A 22782-nucleotide genomic window follows, 5' to 3' on the forward strand; every position below is an offset into this window, starting at 1 on the left:
TTGGCCTGTTGAGTCTGCACCAACCCTCTGAAAGAGCACTCTACCTTGGCCACTCACCCACCCTACCCCTGGAGCCCAGTAGCTCCACCTAACCTGCTCATCTCACCCGAGAGGGCAGGTCCAATATTTCCTCCAAATGATAGCACTTCTGACTGTGAAGCACTCCCTCAGTACTGCACTGGAGTGTTCAAGTCTCTGGGGTGTGGTTTTGAGCCCATAACCTCCTGGCTTTGAGAGAGGCAGTGCTACCAGTGAGCTAGATGTGACAGCGAAAGGTGCACAAACTTGTGTTGCATTGTCACTGCTGCCAGCCAACACGCCCCAACAGTGGCAGCAATTGGAAAATGAAGCAGGTGGAGATACGTGTCAAAATGTCGCAGAGTGCATTGGGTCTCCAGAGGATCCCAAACAGATCTCTTAATGAGGGAGCGACAACACGAGGCTAAATACATAAATGTTCATCCTAATTTTAGCCCCTAATTTCGAACAGTTCCTATTTCTTTGAGAAGCTTCTGCAAGAAGGCCCTTTAACCCAGGTCTAATGGACGTCATTAGCAAGTAGACTTCACGAATTTGTAGCACTGAGCTGCCTTATCGGAAGCTCAGTCTAATCTGCCATCTCACTCAGTAATACAGAAGCAATTTAACTCTAATCTCCTGGAATGTGGCTGAGCTCAGGAATTCCTGAAGAGACAGTAGCCCATTCACAGGCGCCAATCCAGATGGTGCCTTTCAGTTTTTTTTTGTAAAGATAATTGTTCCATAAATACCGTTGGTAATTTATGTGCAGACTTTCCACTCTGACACACATGCCAAGGATGCGAATGGGGAAGTTTCATACTCAGCTCCGCCGCCCCAAAATATGTGATCACCCTCTCCACCCACAGCACCCTATAGATTAAGCATCATGGGTTGTTGGTACCCAGGTTTCACAGTTATGTGATCTTCCAATGCCAAAGATGTCTCTTTTACCAACAGACCGATGAGGGTCTAGCGGTGGACTTGAACTTGAGGAGAATTCTGCTTCTTGTCAGTGTCAGTGTTTTAGCTTTTCCATCTCAGGTGAGTTACTCCCCTTCGCCCATCCACACGCGCAGATACACTTGGGGAGTGGATGGAGGGGGGTAGGCAAAGGGGAGTTTTAGCCACCGTTACAGATTTGATCAGCGCCATGTCCGTGTTGGCAGTAGGCAGTAGTGGCACAAAGCTGCCATGCCAGAGTTTAAAGTTCACCTGTTGATCTACTTCAATTTTTGCTGAGCCTTTTCCAAAATTGAACGCTGTACTTGGTGTACAGATCGACTGAATTAGCCATCCAGGGGATCGGCACTTCCACCCTCCTGCCCCCCCCCCCCCCCCCCACCTTCTACAACTGGGCACCACATCACATTGCTTGCTCATCCTCAGCAACATCCTTCACCCCTCCAATCAGTCTTGTGTCCTTCTGATCACTGTTCCAGTCAACATTAACTAAACATACCTGTTAGAGGTGGGCTTCAGGTCAGGATGTTATAGTATATTGAAAATTGCATTGTGCATTCTGTCCACTTGAGTCTAAGATACACACTTGTACCAGCAGAGGGAGTCTGTTCGGAAGGGGTCAGTAAATAACAAAGCATCCATGCTTAACAGCTTGTGAAGTTCTAATTCAAAAAGTCTCTGGCTGAATAAATAAGTTTCTGTACCAAGACTTTCACGCCTGTCTGTAGTTTAACACTCCATTCTTGTACACTGACCAAAATGCAATTATCAGCTGCATTTTTCAGGCAGTTTTGGAAATCTTATAGGCTGCAATCATTGAAGAACTGGTGGGAAAGAACCCCTCCGCCTTGTGATCTGATATTTTTGACATGTGAAAGAACCAGAAAAAGTCTGTTGTACACAAGCCATATGAGGGAGTGCTCCATGAGATGAGGAAGGCTGAAGAAATCTGGAGTAGAATTTCCTTGGTGTTCAAATCTTCCAGGGTAAATTTGCAGAACCTCCCAGAGAAAAGACAGACGTGGGCACTGACTCAGTTTCTCTGCGGCTTATGCTACCGGCCAGCTGAAAAAGTTTCAGCAGGAGATGAAACCAAATCTTGGAGAAATTCCCTGTCTTCGTCTGCTCAGCCTGGGGAGAACTAGGCTGAGAGGTGAACCGATACAAATGTGTTACCTACATTACAACACTGAATAGACTTCCAAAGCCCTTCATTGGCTGAAAATCATTTGGGGGGGGGGGCAATGCGGCGCAGTGGTTAGCACTGCTGCCTCACGGCGCTGAGGGCCGAGGCTCAATCCCGGCCCTGGGTCACTGTCCGTGTGGAGTTTGCACATTCTCCTGTGTCTGCGTGGGTTCTCACCCCCACAACCCAAAGATGTGCAGGTTAGGTGGATTGGCCATGTTGAATTGCCCTTTAATTGGAAAAAAAAAACTTTTTAAATCACTTTGGGACATCCTGGAATCAATAAAGGTGCTAAATAAATGCAAGTTCTTTATTTATTAATGGAACAGGGAAAAGTAAGATCCAGACTATTAACTCCAAGGACAAGGGATATCAATCAAAATTAGGAAAAGGTAAATTCAAATCTGTTTTCAAGTTGTTTCATAGACACACGCACAGAGTGATCCATATTTAGAATGGACTTCCAGATAATGGAGTGGAGGCAAAAATCCTGGAATCATGTACGAGCTAATTGTATGCTGAAATGCGGGGGTGGGGGTCATTATGGATGGATAGATTAGTCCAGGCCGAACTATATCTACATCTGTAAGGATTATGTGATCAAAGAAAGCAAGTTAAACATCATTGGGCTTCAATTTGAACCATTTGGGAGTGTGCACGTCAGTACTGGAGACTATTACTGATTCCTTATCTAATACCAAGCTGGTTTAGTTTAGTTGAAAATGGGAACAGTTTGGCTCAAGTATAATATATAAAACATTTGTAATTTGTAGGGTTCAAGTTACTGAGATCCTGGGTGGGATTCTCCACCACGCCTGCCCGGCATCCGGAGAATCCCGCCCGGGGTCTATGGACTTTTCATTGTCCGTGTCTCGCCCATGACGATCTTGCTGTGGGCGGGTGGAAGAATCCACCCCCTAGCTAGATTTGTTCCTTGTGAGGGAGTTTGTGGTATAGTGGTAAATGTCACTGAACTAGTAATCCAGTAGGCCCAGGCCCCTGGGGGCATTAGTGTTCAAATCCTACCACAGCAGCTGGTGGAATTTGAATTCCATTAAATCTCAAGCCCCTTTAGGGAAGGAGATCTGCCATTTTTTCCTGGTCTGGCCTACATGTGACTCCAGATCCACAGCAATGTGGTTGGCTCTTAAATGTCCTATGCAATGCTCAGCTCAAGGGGCAACGTAGGAACAGGAGTGCGCCATTCAACCCCTCGAGCCTGTCCCATCATTCAATGAGATCATGGCTGATCTGTGGCCTAATTCTATACACCTGCCTTAGGCCCATATATCCCTTATTATATTTGCTTAACAAAATCTATCTATCTCAGATTTGAAATTAACAACTAATCTAGCTTCAGTTGCTGTTTGTGGGAGAGGGTTCCAAACCTCTGCCACCCTTTGAGTGAAGAAGTGCTTCCTAACATCTCTCCTGAACGGTCTGGCCCTAATGGCAGTTTTGCCATCGATGCCCACATCCCATGACAGAATAAAGGAGGATATTCTCGCTCTCCGGCATTTGCGAGTATTTTTTAAAAATTGTATCCCTTTCCCAGAGCAAGCCCTTAGTCCATCTGCTTGCTTGCTCCAAAAAACAAGTCAAATTCGAATTGAATCCAATTCATGATCCCCACCAAAGAGACATACTATTGAGGCTGCCAAGAACAGGCATTGTACCTGATCTCGGGCTCGAACCTAAATCTTGAATATCACCGTGAACAAAAACCATAGAATCAGGTGGACAACTCCTCTGTCATGTGTGAAGCCTACCAACAGCCGGTCACCACATTGTCAGGAGTTTAAATGAGTCGAAATCTGTCATTATTTCCACAGCTCCCTCTCCAGTGTGTAAGTTGTCGAACCTATGGGAACCCAAGCTGCTTCTGAAGTATCTAAAAACATGAAGGCTATTTGAGATGACTGTGCAATTTTGCTTGCCACATTACAGGAAGGATGTGATTGCACTGGAGTGGGTACAGAGGAAGTTCACTTGGATGTTTCCTGGGATGGAACATTTCAGTTATGAAGAGAGGTTGGATAGGCTTGGATTGTTTTCCCTGGAATAGAGAAGACTGAGGGGCGACCTGATCGAGGTGTAAAAGATTATGAGGGGCATGGACAGGGTGGATAGGGAGCAGCTGTTCCCCTTAGTTGAAGGATCAGTTACGAGGGACACAAGTTCAAGGTGAGGGGCAGAAGGTTTAAGGGGGATTTCAGGAAAACCTTTTTTTTTTAAACCCAGAGGGAGGTGACAGTCTGGAATGCACGGCCTGGGAGGGTGATAGAGGCGGGATGCCTCACCTCCTTTAAAAAGTATTTGGATGAGCACTTGGCACGTCATAACATTCAAGACTATGGGGCAAGTGCTGGCAAGTGGGATTAGGTGGGCAGGTCAAGTGTTTTTCATGAATTGGATCAGACTCGATGGGCTGAATAGCCCATTCTGCACTGAATTATTCTGTGATTCTGATTCTGTGACTGACAGGAAAATTAGATTCCGTTCAACAAGTGGCTGAGGGAAATGTCAAGTGCAGTACCCCTGAATAAGAGTACCCCTTCAGATTGTTCAAAGAGGCTGGACTAACATGATTCAATCCTGTTCATTATTTGCTTTGCTTCCTATCTCAGGTCCCAGCCTTGCCATCTTTCACCCATAAATCCATTAATTATCTCCTTGCTCTGATTTGTGCTCTCATTCATTACCAAACGGTGGCAGATTACCCTCGGCTCCAGGTCCATTGTGTCGCAAGGGGGGACTTAAAGTAGTTCTGAAAGGAACTTCAAAGCTCCAGTTTTCAATAATCCTCCCACAATCCATTGATCTTTTCCAGGCACGTTCAGTTGACTGGGTGGCACAGAGGATTTCACTGGCAATCGTTTGTTCTTTTAAGCCTTGGATTTAAAACTCTGGGCTGGGATTCTCCGAGTCTCCGCGCTGAAATCGCGCTCGGCGTGGGGGGTGGAGAATGGGGTCTCAGACCCGCGGCGCTGGGACGCGATTCTCCGTGGACCGCGCACGTTCGACGCGGTGCCGATCGGGCGCCATTGAAAGAGGCCCCCGCGGCGATTCTCCGCGATCGGCCAGCCGAATCCCCGCTGAGTTCCGCCGGCGTGGTTCCAACCTGGTTCCACCCGGCGGGTGCCCGGACTCGCGGCCGCACTGGCCGTCTTGTGGGGGGGGGGGATCAGACTCCGGGGGGGGGCCTATCCAAGCCTATCTTCTTCCACACCAGCCTGCTGTGTGGCTCCATCATGTTGCGCGGGAGCTGGCTCGAAAATGGCCGCCGCGCGTATGTGCGGTCCCGCGGCCGGAAGTGCAGGGCTCCGTATTGGCAGCAGGAGTTGCGCGGCACACAATGGGCCCTGCTATCTCCCTTAAAACTGAAGAATCACTCCGGATTTTTTGAAAAAGGTCTGGAGGGATTCGCGCCAGTTTTCAGGTGGGCGTGGGGACATAGCCCCATTTTTGGAGAATCCCGGCCCTGGTCTTTGACATATTGGGCCAAATCTTTATTTTCCCATTTTCTCTCAAATCTAGCTTCCAACCTCCTTTTCTCCACCGCAATCCTTCTTGTCCGACCATACTGTGGACATTACTTCTCTGAATTTTTCCCTGTCGTTCATACTGAGCTCCAAATTTGCCAGCCTTTCTCCCCTTCCATGTCTCAAAAACATGGGTCATCGCCCAATCCTGGCCATCTTTCCTAATCCTTCAAACTGTGGAATCTCACTTCAGTCTCCCCTCCTTCTGCCAATCTGTCGTTTGTAGCTTGGTGTCATCATCTGAGCAGGACGTCCTGACTTGGCGCACCTCGCTCCTCCAATTTAGTGGGGACCATAGCACAGTGGAAGATGCGTTCATAATGTGGCCAAACAGGTAGAGTGTGTCAATCTACAAATCCTTTCAAACAGGCCAATGGCTGGCAGTGAGGGGAGGAGAGATTCCTGGGCAGCCACGCTTGATATGGAGAGGTGCCCCATAACCTATAACCCCAGGCGACACACTAGCGACCTGTTCTGGGACTAAGTAACTGTGGAAACAGACGAAAGTTTGCCTTAGTGCACCATTAGGTGCGGCAAGAAAATAAAGAGAGAGGTAGCATAGTGCTAACATTATTAGACCAGTAATCTGGAAGCCTGGGCTAATGCTCCAGTGATAATTTGATCTTTAAGTTATCTTTGTCTACAGGAATAGTGCCAGAAGACTGGACGATAGCAAATGTTGTCCCCTTGTTAAAGAAGGAGAGTAGAGACAACCCCGGTAACTATAGACCAGTGAGCCTTACTTCTGTTGTGGGCAAAGTCTTGGGAAGGTTTATAAGAGATAGGATGTATAATCATCTGGAAAGGAATAATTTGATTAGAGATAGTCAACACGGTTTTGTGAAGGGTAGGTCGTGCCTCACAAACCTTTTTGAATTCTTTGAGAAGGTGACCAAACAGGTGGATGAGGGTAAAGCAGTTGATGTGGTGTATATGGATTTCAGTTAAGCGTTTGATAAGGTTCCCCACTATAGCCTACTGCAGAAAATACAGAGGCATGGGATTCAGGGTGATTTAGCAGTTTGGATCAGAAATTGGCTAGCTGGAAGAAGACGAAGGGTGGTGATTGATGGGAAACGTTCAGACTGGAGTCCAGTTACTAGTGGTGTACCACAAGGATCTGTTTTGGGGCCACTGCTGTTTGTCATTTTTATAAATGACCTGGAGGAGGGCCTAGAAGGATGGGTGAGTAAATTTGCAGATGACACGAAAGTCGGTGGAGTTGTGGACAGTGCAGAAGGATGTTACAAGTTACAGAGGGACATAGATAAGCTGCAGCGCTGGACTGAGAGGTGTCAAATGGAGTTTAATGCAGAAAAGTGTGAGGTGATTCATTTTGGAAGGAATAACAGGAAGACAGAGTACTGGGCTAATGGTGAGATTCTTGGCAGTGTGGATGAGCAGAGAGATCTCGGTGTCCATGTATATAGATCCCTGAAAGTTGCCACCCAGGTTGAGAGGGTTGTTAAGGCAGCGTTCGGTGTGTTAGCTTTTATTGGTAGAGGGATTGAGTTTCGGTGCCATGAGGTCATGTTGCAGCTGTACAAAACTCTGGGTGTGGCCGCATTTGGAATATAGTGTGCAATTCTGGTCGCCGCATTATAGGAAGGATGTGGAAGCATTGGAAAGGATGCAGAGGAGATTTACCAGAATATTGCCTGGTATGGAGGGAAGATCTTATGAAATGAAAATCGCTTATTGTCACGAGTAGGTTTCAATGAAGTTACTGTGAAAAGCCCCTAGTCGCCACATTCCGGCGCCTGTTCGGGGAGGTACAGGAATTGAACCATGCTGCTGGCCTGCCTTGGTCTGCTTTAAAAGCCAGCGATTTAGCCCAGTGAGCTAAACCAGGGAAGGCTGAGGGACTTGAGGCTGTTTCCGTTAGAGAGAAGAAGGTTAAGAGGTGACTTAATTGAGGCATACAAGATGATCAGAGGATTAGATAGGGTGGACAGTGAGAGCCTTTTTCCTCAGGTGGTGATGTCCAGCATGAGGGGACATAACTTTAAATTGAGGGGAGATAGATATAAGACAGATGTCAGAGGTAGGTTCTTTACTCCGAGAGTAGTAAGGGCGTGGAATGCCCTGCCTGCAACAGCAGTGGACTCGCCAACACTAAGGACATTCAAATGGTCATTGGATAAATATGGATGATAAGGGAATAGTGTAGATGGGCTTTAGAGTGGTTTCACAGGTTGGCGCAACATCGAGGGCCGAAGGGCCTGTCCTGCGCTGTAATGTTCTATGTTCTATAAGTTGAAACTCAACAAAGCTGCTATGGAATTTAAATTCAATTAATTAGTAAGCCTGGAATAAATTGCTGACCTTATTAATAACGATCATGAAATTATTGGATTGATGTAAAAACCCATCCGGTTCACTAACGTCCTTTAGGGAAGGAAATCTGCCACGCTTACCTGGTCTGGCCTACATGTGACTCCAGATCCACAGTAACTGTTTGACTCTGAAATGGCCTAGCAAGCCACTTGCTTGTATCAAAATGCTGCAGGAAAAGCTCTGTAGTGTGCCCAAACCACAGGTGTGTACTGCTTCAGGAAAACGACTCACCACCTCCACCTCAATGGGCATTAAATGCTGGCTTTGCCGGCAATTGCCCTGTCCGAAGAACGAATATTTTAAAAAAACTTGGCAGCCGTAGTTGTGCCCTACATTATAGATCTCATCCCTTCGCCAATGTTTCTAACTAAAGCCAAACACAAGGCCTTCCTGCCACGTGTTGACAAGTTTTAAAGATGAAATGAGGTAGAATAAAAGTAGACGCGTCATCCGCATCCCAGGCTTACCATACAGATTCTGAATGGCCATCTTGTCATCCCAACTTAGGATGAAGTCTCGGCCTAGCTTTTTGTAAAATGGAGACATCAAGGCATTTTTAACAGGAGAGTGCTCGAGGCCCAGGGTGTGGCCAATCTCGTGTGCAGTGACGATGAACAGATTCCTTCCTTTACCACGGTTCAGGGACCACCTCTCGTCATTGTCAAAATGGGCTTCTCCTCTTCGGGGGAAGAAAGCGTGGGCCAAGGCTCCACCTGCAACAGACACAGAGAGTAATCTAAGAACAGAGCAGAATTGGCAGGAACCCAAACACTCTCATACAAAGGCTGGAGAAAAATGACACATGGAATGAATTCATACAATGTGCAATGAATCAGTCAGCAGGCTGTGTAGCTCAAGGTGGATAATAAAACTCTCCATCAGTTTTATATCTTTCTAAGTTGCTCAATACCACTCCGAGAGTTCTGATGCCCACTGACCAATGTTGCCGCAAGGCCGCACACAAGACGGTCTCTTTCAGAACCATGTGAACACATTAAAAGGGTATTTATACATAAATAAACTGCCTACACACTCCACAACGAAATTAGATGGAAGTTAGTGTTGGATGGAGCGATTGAATCAGTTCTCTAAGTGTTGGGTGGAGGGATCAAGTCAGTTCCCACAGTGTTAGAGAGATGGATCAGGTCAGTTCTTTCAGTGTTGGATGGAGAGGTCGGGTCAGTTCTCGAAGTTTCGTTTTGAGCGCTGAAGAAGAGTCTTAGGGACTCGAAATGTTGGGTGCGATTTTGTGCCCATGCCAGCAGTCAGAGCGTGTGGGCACAGAATGTTGTGTCGGGAAATGCAATTCTCGCCAGCGGGATCATGTATCCCGATTTTCCAGGCCCGGGCCTGTGATGCATCAAGGTTCCCACCCACAAAGGGCGAGAACCTCATTGCAATACATATACCATATAATTAGCTAGTCCCCTCGCCACATGATCCCGCTCACTGAATATTCATAGTCACGTCGGCGAGGTTTACAACAACTATTTAAAAACAAGCATCAGTTGAGTGGATCCTCCCGGGGCGTATAAGGTAAGTATAGCCCCGGTGCGAGAGGGACATACCCCTGCAGTGCCTTAGCACTGCCCTGGCGCAGGTTGGCACTGCCAGGATGCAGTTCCCAATTTCCACTACGCATCATGTTAAGAGGTACTTCCTGACATCTCCCGATTGGACTCTTCTCTGCTTAGGCAGCCTCTCAGAGTCGAGGGTGACTTGATTCCACACTCAAAATGAGTTCTCATGTGACTGTGGATTCCAATGCATAACCTACGGTCTCTGTTACAGGTGGGCAGATGGTGGTTGGAGGAGCGGGTGGGTGGGGTGCCCGAGTTGCGACGGGCTCCTTTCACTGTTGAGGCTCTCGGCGATGAAACTTGAGATGGTCAGCTCCTTCACAGATTCTTTTCGTCCACTTCGGGCGGTCTTGGGCCAGAATCCCCAGGTATTGATGAGGATGTTGCATTCTTCAAGGAGTCTTTGAGGGTTTCCTTGGCCCCCCTGGGGTTCACTTGCCAGGTTGCAGCTTTGAATAGAGTCTTGTCTCGGGAATCTTGTGTCAGGCATGTGGATGATGTGGCCTGCCCAGCGGAGCTGATCGAGCATGGTCAATGTTTTGGCGCCGTTGGCCTGAGCGAGAACACTGATGATGGTGTGCCTATCCTGCCAATGGGTTTTCAGGATCTTGCAGAGGCATCACTGGTTGTACCTCTCCAGGGATTTGAGGTGCCTGCTGTACATAGTCCGCGTCTCTGAGCCATATAGGAGGGTGGGTATCACAACTGCTCTGCAGACTATGGGCTTGGTGCTGGGTCTGATGTCCTGGACTTCAAGCACTCTCTTCCTCGGTGACCGAAGGTTACTCTGATACACTGAAGGCGGTGTTGAACCTCACTGTCGATGTTCACCCTCGTTGACAGTAGGCTCCCAAGGTATGGAAAGTGGTTCCTGTTGTCCAAGCCTGGTTGTGGATTTTGATAACTAGGGGACGGCATTGTGTGGCAGGGGCAGGTTGGTAGAGGACCTTTATCTTACGGATGTTTAATGTAAGGCCCATGTTCTTGTACATCTTGGTGAAGGTATTGACGATGGTTTGGAGCTTGGCCCTTTGCACAGACGCAAGCATCGTCTGCATAATGTCGTTCAATGACGGAGGTGGGACGACCTTGGATGACCTTGGATCTGGCCTGGAGGCGACGGAGGTTGAACAGATTCCCATTTAGTCGGTGATTTAGCTCCACTCCAGTGGGAAGCTTGCTGAGGGTGAAATGGAGCATTGCAGCAAGGAAGGTCGAGAAGAGCATTGGTGGGATGACATAGCCTTGCTTGACCCTGGTCCAAACAGGAATTGGGCTTGTGGTGGATCCGTTAGACAGGATAATGGTTTGTATGTCATCGTGGAGTAGGCGGAAGATGGTGACAAACCTTTGAGGGAAGCTGCAACAGAGGAGGACCTTACATAATCCCTCATGGTTGACAGTCGAAGGCCTTTGTGAGGTCAAAGAAGGCCATGTACACGAGTTGGTGCTGTTCCGTGCATTTCTCTTGTAGTTGCCACACAGTGAAGATAATGTCCATTGTGTCCCTTAGTGAGTGGAATCTGCAGTGGGACTCTGGGAGGAGCTCTTCAGCTACAGGGAGAAGGCGATTAAGGAAGACTCTTGTGATGACCTTTCCTGTGGCTGACAGCAGGGGAAATCCTCCTTAGTTACTGCAGTCGGACTTGTCACCTGTCTTGAAGATGGTCATGATTAGAATGTTGCTGAGATCTAAGGGAAATGACATAACGTGTTCACGCCAATAGTGCTCCCCTTCATGTTTTAAGTGCTTTGATATCTCCTGATGCCTTGTTGATCTTTAGCTGTCAGATGGCCATTTCTCCCTCGTGCAGGATTGGGGTTGTGCTGAGATGGTGGTGGGTTAGCTGCTGTGGGATGGCGTTGAGGACACTCGCATCGAAGGCAGAATCTCGGTTATAAAGGTTTTCAAAGTGCTCTTTCCAGCGGGCGCTGACTGCCTCCCTATCCTTAATGAGCACCTCTCCATTCTTGGCCAACAGTGGGGTGGGGCTTTTGGTGCTTGGGTTGTAGATGGTCTTCACTGAGTTAATGAAACCTCACGCAACATGGTTGTCGGCTGATTGGATCTCCTGTCTTTTCTCCACTCACCATCTGTTCTTTAGGTCATGGGGTTTTTTTTCTGCTGGGCCTCTGCCTTCAGTCTGTAGAGCAGTTTTCCTGCTGTCGAGTTGGTTTTGCTGTTTCAGGTTCAGAAAAGCCTTGTGCTTGCAGCTTATCAGCTCCTGGATCTCCTGGTCATTCCCATCGAACCAGTTTTGGTGCTTCCTGGTCGAGTGACCGAGTTTCTCTTCACAGCGGTTGACCGTGGAGGCCTTGAGGGCAGACCAGGTGCTGTGAAAACTGTCTGGAATTGTTATGTTGGCAGCGAGGGGCTGGCTGAATAGGGCTCTCTGGGCAGTGTTGATCTTCCTGCAGCATAGTTTCTGTTCCATTGCTACTTTCCGGGTTACATTGATGTTGATCATAGAATGGATTAGACGGTTGTTCGTCCAGCAGTTGTCACCTCCTGTCATGGCGCAGGCACAAGTCCTTGTGTCCCTCACTCAGACGATTCAGTCGAGAAGGTGCCAGTGCTTTGAGCGAGGGCGTTGGCCATGAGCCCCTGTATTTTGTCTATCTGACGCAACAAAGTGTTGGTTATGACAAGGACGTGTTCTCGGCATTTAGTCACAAATAGGTCACTGTTGGATTTCCCCCCCCCCTCTCCTTTCTACCGTTTCCAACTCCCCAGTGGTCTCTGTTCTTTCCAACTCGTGCATTGAGATTGCAAAGACAGGTGAGAATGTTGACCGTTGGGACTAGGGCCAAAGATTTTTCAACGCTGAAGTAATAATCCTCTTTGGACTCGTCTGTAACTTTCAGTGTTGGGGTGTAGGTGCGGAGGACTGTCGAGCACTCGTTCTGGGCAATACTGAGCCGAAGGTTCACCAGGCGTTCGTTTATCTCTGAGACGGTCAACACGTTTGTTTTTAATGGCGAAGCCAACCATGTGGGGCAGCGATTCTCTTCTGGTTTATCTTTCCAGAAGATGTAACCACCACTTTGTTTTTTGAGTTGGCTTTCCCATGCCCATCGGGGAAGTGAGCTGGTAAGTGTGGCAATACCACTGTTTGAAAGTCTGAGTTCCCGGGCAAATCTTTACTCACGGACATCTCACACTTTACATCATGCTCTCCTCTTCACAACCCGACTCTCCTCAGTGAAGTCTCATTCTTTATACCCCACTCTCCTCAGTGAAGTCTCACTCTTTATCCCCACTCTCCTCAGTGAAGTCTCATTCTTTATACCCCACTCTCCTCAGTGAAGTCTCACTCTTTATACCCCACTCTCCGCAGTGAAGACTCGGTCTTTATACCCCACTCTCCTCAGTGAATTAGCGCTCTTTATACCCACTCTCCTCAGTGAAGTCTCACTCTTTATACCCCACTCTCCTCAGTGAAGCCTCGGTCTTTATACCCCACTCTCCTCAGTGAATTGTCGCTCTTTATACCCCACTCTCCTCAGTGAATTGTCGCTCTTTATACCGCACTATCCTCAGTGAAGACTCACTCTTTATACCCCACTCTCCTCAGTGAAGACTCACTCTTTATACCCCACTCTCCTCAGTGAAGTCTCACTCTTTATACCCCGCTCCCCTCGGTGAAGTCTCACACTTTATACCCCCGCTCTCCTCAGTGAAGTGTAACTCTTTGTACCCCGCTCTCCTCAGTGAAGACTCACTCTTTATACCCCACTCTCCTCAGTGAAGACTCACTCTTTATACCCCACTCTCCTCAGTGAAGTCTCACCCTTTATACCCCCCTCTCCTCAGTGAAGTCTCACTCTTTATACACCACTCTCCTCAGTGAAGTCTCACTCTTTATACACCACTCTCCTCAGTGAAGACTCACTCTTCATACCCCTCTCTCCTCCGTGAACTCTCACCTTTTTATACCCCACTCTCCTCAGTGAAGTCTCACTCTTTATACCCCACTCTCCTCAGTGAAGTCTCACTCTTTATACCCCACTCTCCTCAGTGAAGTCTCACTCTTTATACCCCACTCTCCTCAGTGAAGTCTCACTCTTTATACCCCACTCTCCTCAGTGAAGTCTCACACTTTATACCCCCGCTCTCCTCAGTGAAGTGTAACTCTTTGTACCCCACTCTCCTCAGTGAAGACTCACTCTTTATACCCCACTCTCCTCAGTGAAGACTCACTCTTTATACCCCACTCTCCTCAGTGAAGTCTCACTCTTTATACCCCACTCTCCTCAGTGAAGTCTCACTCTTTATACCCCACTCTCCTCAGTGAAGCCTCGGTCTTTATACCCCACTCTCCTCAGTGAATTGTCGCTCTTTATACCCCACTCTCCTCAGTGAATTGTCGCTCTTTATACCGCACTATCCTCAGTGAAGACTCACTCTTTATACCCCACTCTCCTCAGTGAAGACTCACTCTTTATACCCCACTCTCCTCAGTGAAGTCTCACTCTTTATACCTCGCTCTCCTCGGTGAAGTCTCACACTTTATACCCCCGCTCTCCTCAGTGAAGTGTAACTCTTTGTACCCCGCTCTCCTCAGTGAAGACTCACTCTTTATACCCCACTCTCCTCAGTGAAGACTCACTCTTTATACCCCACTCTCCTCAGTGAAGTCTCACTCTTTATACCCCACTCTCCTCAGTGAAGTCTCACCTTTTTATACCCCACTCTCCTCAGTGAAGTCTCACTCTTTATACCCCACTCTCCTCAGTGAAGTCTCACTCTTTATACCCCACTCTCCTCAGTGAAGTCTCACTCTTTATACCCCACTCTCCTCAGTGAAGTCTCACTCTTTATACCCCACTCTCCTCAGTGAAGTCTCACACTTTATACCCCCGCTCTCCTCAGTGAAGTGTAACTCTTTGTACCCCACTCTCCTCAGTGAAGTCTCACTCTTTATACCCCACTCTCCTCAGTGAAGTCTCACTCTTTATACCCCACTCTCCTCAGTAAAATCCCACTCTTTATACCCCCGCTCTCCTCATTGAGGTCTACTCTTTATACCCCACTCTCCTCAGTGAAGTCTCACTCTTTATACCCCCACTCTCCTCAGTTAAGTCTCACTCTTTATACCCCCGCTCTCCTCATTGAAGTCCCACTCTTTATACCCCTCTCTCCTCAGTGAAATCTCAGTCTTTATAACCCACTCTCCTCACTGACGACTCGCTCTTTATACCCCACTCTCCTCGCTGAAATCTCGCTCTTTATATCCTGCTCTCCTCACTGACGTCTAATTCTTTATGTCCCGCTCTCCTCAGTGAAATCTCACTCTTTATACTGCACTCTCCTCATTGACTGTGGTAATACCAGGTATTGCAGTATCTGAGAGGTGGATGACCATTGGCTGGACCCAGGAGTCTACCATTGGCTGATGTACATGGCTCCGCCCTGAGAGGCGGGGTATAAGAACTGATGCCGTCCCAGCAGCCTTCACTTTCTGTATCAAAGCTGCTGGGTAACAGTTCTAGCAGATTAAAGCCTATTAGTTATGACTCACCTTGTCTCAAGAGTAATTGATTGCGCATCCCACGCGGACAACTCTGCTGCTATCTTCAAATATTGGCTGGCGTTTTTTTAAGGGCTACCTCGACACGGCCGCCGACACCCCCACGGAAAGACAAAAGATGCACCTTCTACGCTCGCGGGTCAGCCCTGGGATCTACCCTCTGATCGAGGAGGCGGAGAATTATGCTGCTGCTATCGAGCTGCTAGAAGGACATTATATCCGCCCTGTGAACCAGGTCTACACCCGTCACCTGCTGGCGACTAGGAGGCAAAGCCCCGAAGAAACGCTGGAAGACTTCTATCGGGCGCTGCTGGTGCTGGGCCAAAACTGTGGCTGCCCGCCAGTTTCGGGGAACGAGCACACGGAACTTTTGATCAGGGATGCTTTCGTAGCAGGTATGACTTCCCCCGATAACCGCCGAAGGCTCCTAGAAATGGACACACTGGGACTTACTGAGGCACGGGCCCTGGCGGGGTCCATGGACGTTGCGTATAACGACGCGCTGGCTTTTGCTCACGGATGCGCGGTGGCCCCTTGGGCTGCGTGGCACCCCGTTGCGGCAGCCCCTCAGACCTTCCCTCTAACCCCGCAAGCCTGTGCGGCGAGACGGCCCGCTACCGCCGCCGGACAACGTTGTTTTTTCTGCAGGCAGGCGAATCATCCCCGCCCGCGCTGCCCGGCCCGCATCGCCACCTGCAAAGGGTGCGGCAAGAAGGGCCACTATGTCGGGGTCTGCCAGGCCCGCGCCGTGGCCGCGGTCTCCAGCGACTATCGGCAGCCCCTTTTTCAGGCCCCAGCCGTCCAGCGGCCACTGCCACCCCCCATCCTCAGGCCGCATGCGACCCGCGGGCGCGGCCATTTTGCCCCCTGGCCACCACGCTGGACGGGTGGGCGCCGCCATTTTGTCCCTCGCCGCCGCCATCTTCTGCATCCCCGGACTCCATGTGCGACTCATGGCTGACGCCATCTTAGATGGGGCCCCAGGCCCCCAGCAGAGCCGACTACACGCTGCCCGACCAGAACTCTCCTTTACTGCAGCTGGCCTCGGTGACTCTGGACCAGACTCGGCCCCGGATGCTTGCGAAAGCTACAACGACGATCTCCATCAACGGCCACGTGACGTCGTGCTTGATCGACTCTGGGAGCACGGAAAGCATTATTCACCCCGACACAGGAAGGCGCTGCTCTCTTGTCACCCTTCCCGTAAACCAAAGGATCTCCCTGGCCTCCGGGTCACACGCGGTGGAGATGAAGGGGTTCTGCCTAGCGAACCTCACTGTCGAAGGCAGGAAATTCCGCAATTTCCGCCTGTATGTCCTGCCGCACCTCTGCGCAGCCACCCTCCTTGGGCTGGATTTCCAGTTCCATCTGCAAAGCCTGACTTTTAAATTTGGCGGCCCTATACCCCCCCTTACGGTCTGCGGCCTCGCGACCCTTAAGGTCGACCCGCCTTCCCTGTTTGTGAACCTCACCCCGGATTGCAAACCCGTCGCCACTAGGAGCAGACGGTACAGTGCCCAGGACCGGACCTTTATCAGGTCGGAGGTCCAAAGGCTGCTGAGGGAAGGGGTCATCGAAGCGAGCAACAGCCCCTGGAGGGCTCAAGTAGTGATGGTAAAGACCGGGGAGAAACATAGGATGGTCATTGACTACAGCCAGACCATCAACAGGTTTACGCAGCTGGATGCGTACCCTCTCCCCCGTATAGCCGACCTGGTGAACAGGATTGCGCAATACAAGGTTTTCTCCACGGTGGATCTCAAGTCTGCCGACCACCAGCTACCCCTCCGTAATGGTGACCGCCAGTACACTGCCTTCGAAGCAGATGGGCGGCTCTATCACTTTTTAAGGGTTCCCTTCGGGGTCACGAACGGGGTCTCGGTCTTCCAACGTGAGATGAACCGAATGGTTGACCGGTACGGCTTACGCGCAACGTTCCCGTATCTTGATAACGTCACCATCTGTGGCCATGACCAGCAGGACCACGTCACCAACCTCCGAAAATTTCTCCAGACCGCGAATATCCTTAATCTGACTTCCAATAAGGATAAATGCGTGTTTAGCACCGACCGTCTAGCCATTCTAGGCTACGTAGTGCGAAGTGGAGTCATAGGCCCCGACCCTGAGCGCATGCGCCCCCTCATGGAATTCCCCCTCCCTCACTGCCCCAAGGCCCTAAAGCGCTGCCTCGGCTTCTTCAGCTATTATGCACAATGGGTCCCCAATTACGCAGACAAGGCTCGAGCCCTGATCCAGTCCACAACCTTCGCCCTGTCGACGGAGGCCCGCCAGGCCTTCTGCCGCATCAAAGCAGACATTGCAAAAGCCACAATGCGTGCCATCGACGAGTCCCTCCACTTCCAGGTCGAGAGCGATGCGTCCGACATAGCACTGGCGGCCAACCTCAACCAAGCGGGCCGACCCGTGGCTTCCTTCTCCCGCACCCTCCATGCTTCCAAAATTCGCCACTCCTCGGTCGAAAAGGAGGCCCAGGCCATAGTAGAAGCTGTGCGACATTGGAGGCATTACCTGGCCGGCAGGAGATTCACTCTGCTCACGGACCAACGGTCGGTTGCCTTCATGTTTGATAATGCGCAGCGGGGCAAGATTAGGAACGACAAGATCTTGCGGAGAATAGAACTCTCCACCTACAATTACGAGATCTTGAACCGTACCGGGAAGCTGAACGAGCCTCCTGATGCCCTGTCCCGCAGCACTTGTGCCACCGCACAAGTGGACCGCCGCTGATCCCTCCACGAGGACCTCTGCCACCCGGGGGTCACTCGTTTCTTTCATTTTATCAAGACCCGCAACCTGCCCTACTCCATTGAGGAGGTCAGGACAGTCACCAGGGACTGCCAAATCTGCGCAGAGTGCAAACCGCACATCTACCGCCCAGAGAGGGTGCCCTTGATAAAGGCTTCCCGTCCCTTTGAACGCCTCAGCGTGGATGTCAAAGGCCCCCTCCCCTCCGCCGACCGCAACACGTACCTCCTGAACGTGATTGACGAGTACTCCCGGTTCCCATTCATCATCCCCTGCCCAGACATGACCACAACCATCGTCATCAAGGCCCTCCAGGGTATCTTTACAATGTTCGGTTTCCTCGCGTACATTCACAGTGACGGGGGTCCTCCTTTATGAGTGACGAACTGCGTCAATTCCTGCTCAGCAAAGGCATCGCCTCGAGCAGGACGACCAGTTACAACCCCTGGGGAAACGGGCAGGTAGAGAGGGAGAACAGAACGGTCTGGAAGACCGTCCTGCTGGCCCGACGGTCTCGGAATCTCCCAGTCTCCCGCTGGCAGGACGTCCTCCCGGTGGCCTTTCACTCCATCCGGTCGCTGCTCTGTACTACCACAAATCAGACACCTCATGAACGTCTCCTTGTTTTCGTCAGGAAGTCCTCCTCCGGGACCTCGCTCCCAACCTGGCAAGCGACACCCGGACCCATCCGGTTTCGGAGACATGTGAGGGCGCACAAGTCGGACCCGTTGGTCGAGAGGGTCCACCTGCTGCACGCTAAGCCCCAGTACGCCTATGTAGCGTTCCCTGACGGCCGCCAAGGCACGGTCTGCCTTCGGGACCTGGCGCCCGCCAGAGCCCCACGCGCACCCGCACCATTGCTCCCACCCCCACCCTCCCCGCAGCACCTGACCGGAGGGTCAGTACCCCCACCGCCCTTACCTAGGCCCGAACAAGCACCGACGCCCCCTACCGGCCCCTCCCCCTGCCCACTTTTCGCCCCAACAGCGCCGCCGAGGGGTGACGAAGCTGCCTGGGAGGACTACACCACGTTCCCGGAGTCGCAACCGCCAGGGCCCCCATCAGGATCACCGCCGAAGCCCAGACGCTCCAGAAGGACGACCAGGCCACCCGATCGGCTGATCGCTGCACCATGAACACTTTGCTATTACCCTCGACATCACGGCACCTCCATACCTGGTCCTACCATGCGAAAGGCGACATTAACGCTGGCCATCACCCCGCCGGGTTCTTTTCAACAGGGGGTGAATGTGGTAATACCAGGTATTGCGGTACCCGAGAGGTGGATGACCATTGGCTAGACCCAGGAGTCTACCATTGGCTGGTGTACATAGCTCCGCCCTGAGAGGCGGGGTATAAGAACCGATGCCGTCCCAGCAGCCTTCACTTTCTGTATCGAAGCTGCTGGGGAACAGTTCTAGCAGATTAAAGCCTATTAGTTATGACTCACCTTGTCTCGAGAGTAATTGATTGCGCATCACTGACGTCTCGCTCTTTATACCTCGCTCTCCTCGCTGAAGTCCCACTCTTTTTTCCCTGCTCTCCTCACTGACATCTCGCTCTTTATACCCCACTCTCCTCAGTGAAGTCTACTCTTTATACCCTACTCTCCTCAGTGAGGTCTCACTTTATACCCCACTCTCCTCAGCGAAGGCTCACTCTTTATACACCACTCTCCTCAGTGAAGTCTCACTCTTTATACCCGTCTCTCCTCAGTGAAGTCTCACTCATTATACCCCACTCTCCTCAGTGAATTGTCGCTCTTTATACCCCACTCTCCTCAGTGAATTGTCGCTCTTTATACCCCACTCTCCTCAGTGAAGTCGCCCTCTTTATACCCCACTCTCCTCAGTGAATTGTCGCTCTTTATACCCCACTCTCCTCAGTGAAGTCTCACTCTTTATACCCCACTCTCCTCAGTGAAGTCTCACTCTTTAGAACCCCGCTCTCCTCAGTGAAGTCTCACTCTTTATACCCCACTCTCCTCAGTGAAGTGTCACTGTTTATACCCCACTCTCCTCAGTGAATTGTTGCTCTTTATACCTCACTCTCCTCAGTGAAGTCTCACTCTTTATTCCCCACTCTCCTCAGTGAATTGTCGCTCTTTATACCCCACTCTCCTCAGTGAATTGTCGCTCTTTATACCCCACCCTCCTCAGTGAAGTCTCACTCTTTATACCCCCCTCTCCTCAGTGAAGTCTCACTCTTTATACCACACTCTCCTCAGTGAAGTCTCTCTCTTTATACACTTCTCTCCTCAGTGAATTGTCGTTCTTTATACCCCACGCTCCTCAGTGAAGTCTCACTCTTTATACCCCACTCTCCTCAGTGAAGAACCACTCTTTATACCCCACTCTCCTCAGTGAATTGTCGCTCTTTATACCCCACTCTCCTCAGTGAAGTCTCACTCTTTATACCCCACTCTCCTCAGTGAACTGTCGCTCTTTATACCCCACTCTCCTCAGTGAAGTCTACTCTTTATACCCCACTCTCCTCAGTGAATTGTCGCTCTTTCTACCCCACTCTCCTCAGAGAAGAACCACTCTTTATATCCCACTCTCCTCAGTGAGGCGTCACTCTTTATACCCCACTCTCCTCAGTGAATTGTCGCTCTTTATACCCGACTCTCCTCAGTGAATTGTCGCTCTTTCTACCCCACTCTCCTCAGAGAAGAACCACTCTTTATATCCCACTCTCCTCAGTGAAGTCTCACTCTTTATACCCCACTCTCCTCAGAGAAGTCGCCCTCTTTATACCCCACTCACCTCAGTGAAGTCTCACTCTTTATACCCCACTCTCCTCAGTGAAGTCTCACTCTTTATACCCCCGCTCCCCTCAGTGAAGTCTCACTCTTTATACCCCACTCTCCTCAGTGAAGCGTCACTCTTTATACCCCACTCTCCTCAGTGAATTGTTGCTCTTTATACCTCACTCTCCTCAGTGAAGTCTCACTCTTTATTCCCCACTCTCCTCAGTGAATTGTCGCTCTTTATACCCCACTCTCCTCAGTGAATTGTCGCTCTTTATACCCCACCCTCCTCAGTGAAGTCTCACTCTTTATACCCTACTCTCCTCAGTGAGGTCTCACTTTATACCCCACTCTCCTCAGTGAAGCCTCACTCTTTATACCCCACTCTCCTCAGTGAAGTCTCACTCTTTATACCCGTCTCTCCTCAGTGAAGTCTCACTCATTATACCCCACTCTCCTCAGTGAATTGTCGCTCTTTATACCCCACTCTCCTCAGTGAAGTCGCCCTCTTTATACCCCACTCTCCTCAGTGAATTGTCGCTCTTTATACCCCACTCTCCTCAGTGAAGTCGCCCTCTTTATACCCCACTCTCCTCAGTGAAGTCGCCCTCTTTATACCCGTCTCTCCTCAGTGAATTGTCGCTCTTTATACCCCACTCTCCTCAGTGAAGTCTACTCTTTATACCCTACTCTCCTCAGTGAGGTCTCACTTGATACCCCACTCTCCTCAGCGAAGCCTCACTCTTTATACACCACTCTCCTCAGTGAAGTCTCACTCTTTATACCCGTCTCTCCTCAGTGAAGTCTCACTCATTATACCCCACTCTCCTCAGTGAATTGTCGCTCTTTATACCCCACTCTCCTCAGTGAATTGTCGCTCTTTATACCCCACTCTCCTCAGTGAAGTCGCCCTCTTTATACCCCACTCTCCTCAGTGAATTGTCGTTCTTTATACCCCACTCTCCTCAGTGAAGTCTCACTCTTTATACCCCACTCTCCTCAGTGAAGTCTCACTCTTTATAACCCCGCTCTCCTCAGTGAAGTCTCACTCTTTATACCCCACTCTCCTCAGTGAAGCGTCACTCTTTATACCCCACTCTCCTCAGTGAATTGTTGCTCTTTATACCTCACTCTCCTCAGTGAAGTCTCACTCTTTATTCCCCACTCTCCTCAGTGAATTGTCGCTCTTTATACCCCACTCTCCTCAGTGAATTGTCGCTCTTTATACCCCACCCTCCTCAGTGAAGTCTCACTCTTTATACCCCCCTCTCCTCAGTGAAGTCTCACTCTTTATACCACACTCTCCTCAGTGAAGTCTCTCTCTTTATACCCTTCTCTCCTCAGTGAATTGTCGTTCTTTATACCCCACGCTCCTCAGTGAAGTCTCACTCTTTATACCCCACTCTCCTCAGTGAAGAACCACTCTTTATACCCCACTCTCCTCAGTGAATTGTCGCTCTTTATACCCCACTCTCCTCAGTGAAGTCTCACTCTTTATACCCCACTCTCCTCAGTGAACTGTCGCTCTTTATACCCCACTCTCCTCAGTGAATTGTCGCTCTTTCTACACCATTCTCCTCAGAGAAGAACCACTCTTTATATCCCACTCTCCTCAGTGAGGCGTCACTCTTTATACCCCACTCTCCTCAGTGAATAGTCGCTCTTTATACCCAACTCTCCTCAGTGAATTGTCGCTCATTCTACCCCACTCTCCTCAGAGAAGAACCACTCTTTATATCCCACTCTCCTCAGTGAAGTCTCACTCTTTATACCCCACTCTCCTCAGAGAAGTCGCCCTCTTTATACCCCACTCTCCTCAGTGAAGTCTCACTCTTTATACCCCACTCTCCTCAGTGAAGTCTCACTCTTTATACCCCCGCTCCCCTCAGTGAAGTCTCACTCTTTATACCCCACTCTCCTCAGTGAAGCGTCACTCTTTATACCCCACTCTCCTCAGTGAATTGTTGCTCTTTATACCTCACTCTCCTCAGTGAATTCTCACTCTTTATTCCCCACTCTCCTCAGTGAATTGTCGCTCTTTATACCCCACTCTCCTCAGTGAATTGTCGCTCTTTATACCCCACCCTCCTCAGTGAAGTCTCACTCTTTA

General features: G+C 50.0%; 1 protein-coding gene across 1 annotated transcript in view; it reads right to left on the bottom strand.

Moving 5' to 3' along the window:
- The window catches only part of mmp28 (matrix metallopeptidase 28), a 196508-nt gene that overhangs the window by 22810 nt on the left and 150916 nt on the right, over positions 1–22782 (bottom strand). The window contains exon 5 of the mRNA XM_072469218.1: positions 8514–8759. Within this exon, the coding sequence (XP_072325319.1) occupies positions 8514–8759 (246 nt within the window). The remainder of the gene's footprint in view (positions 1–8513; positions 8760–22782) is intronic.

Source organism: Scyliorhinus torazame, chromosome 12, assembly GCF_047496885.1.
Source record: "Scyliorhinus torazame isolate Kashiwa2021f chromosome 12, sScyTor2.1, whole genome shotgun sequence".
NCBI classification, from domain to species: domain Eukaryota; kingdom Metazoa; phylum Chordata; class Chondrichthyes; order Carcharhiniformes; family Scyliorhinidae; genus Scyliorhinus; species Scyliorhinus torazame.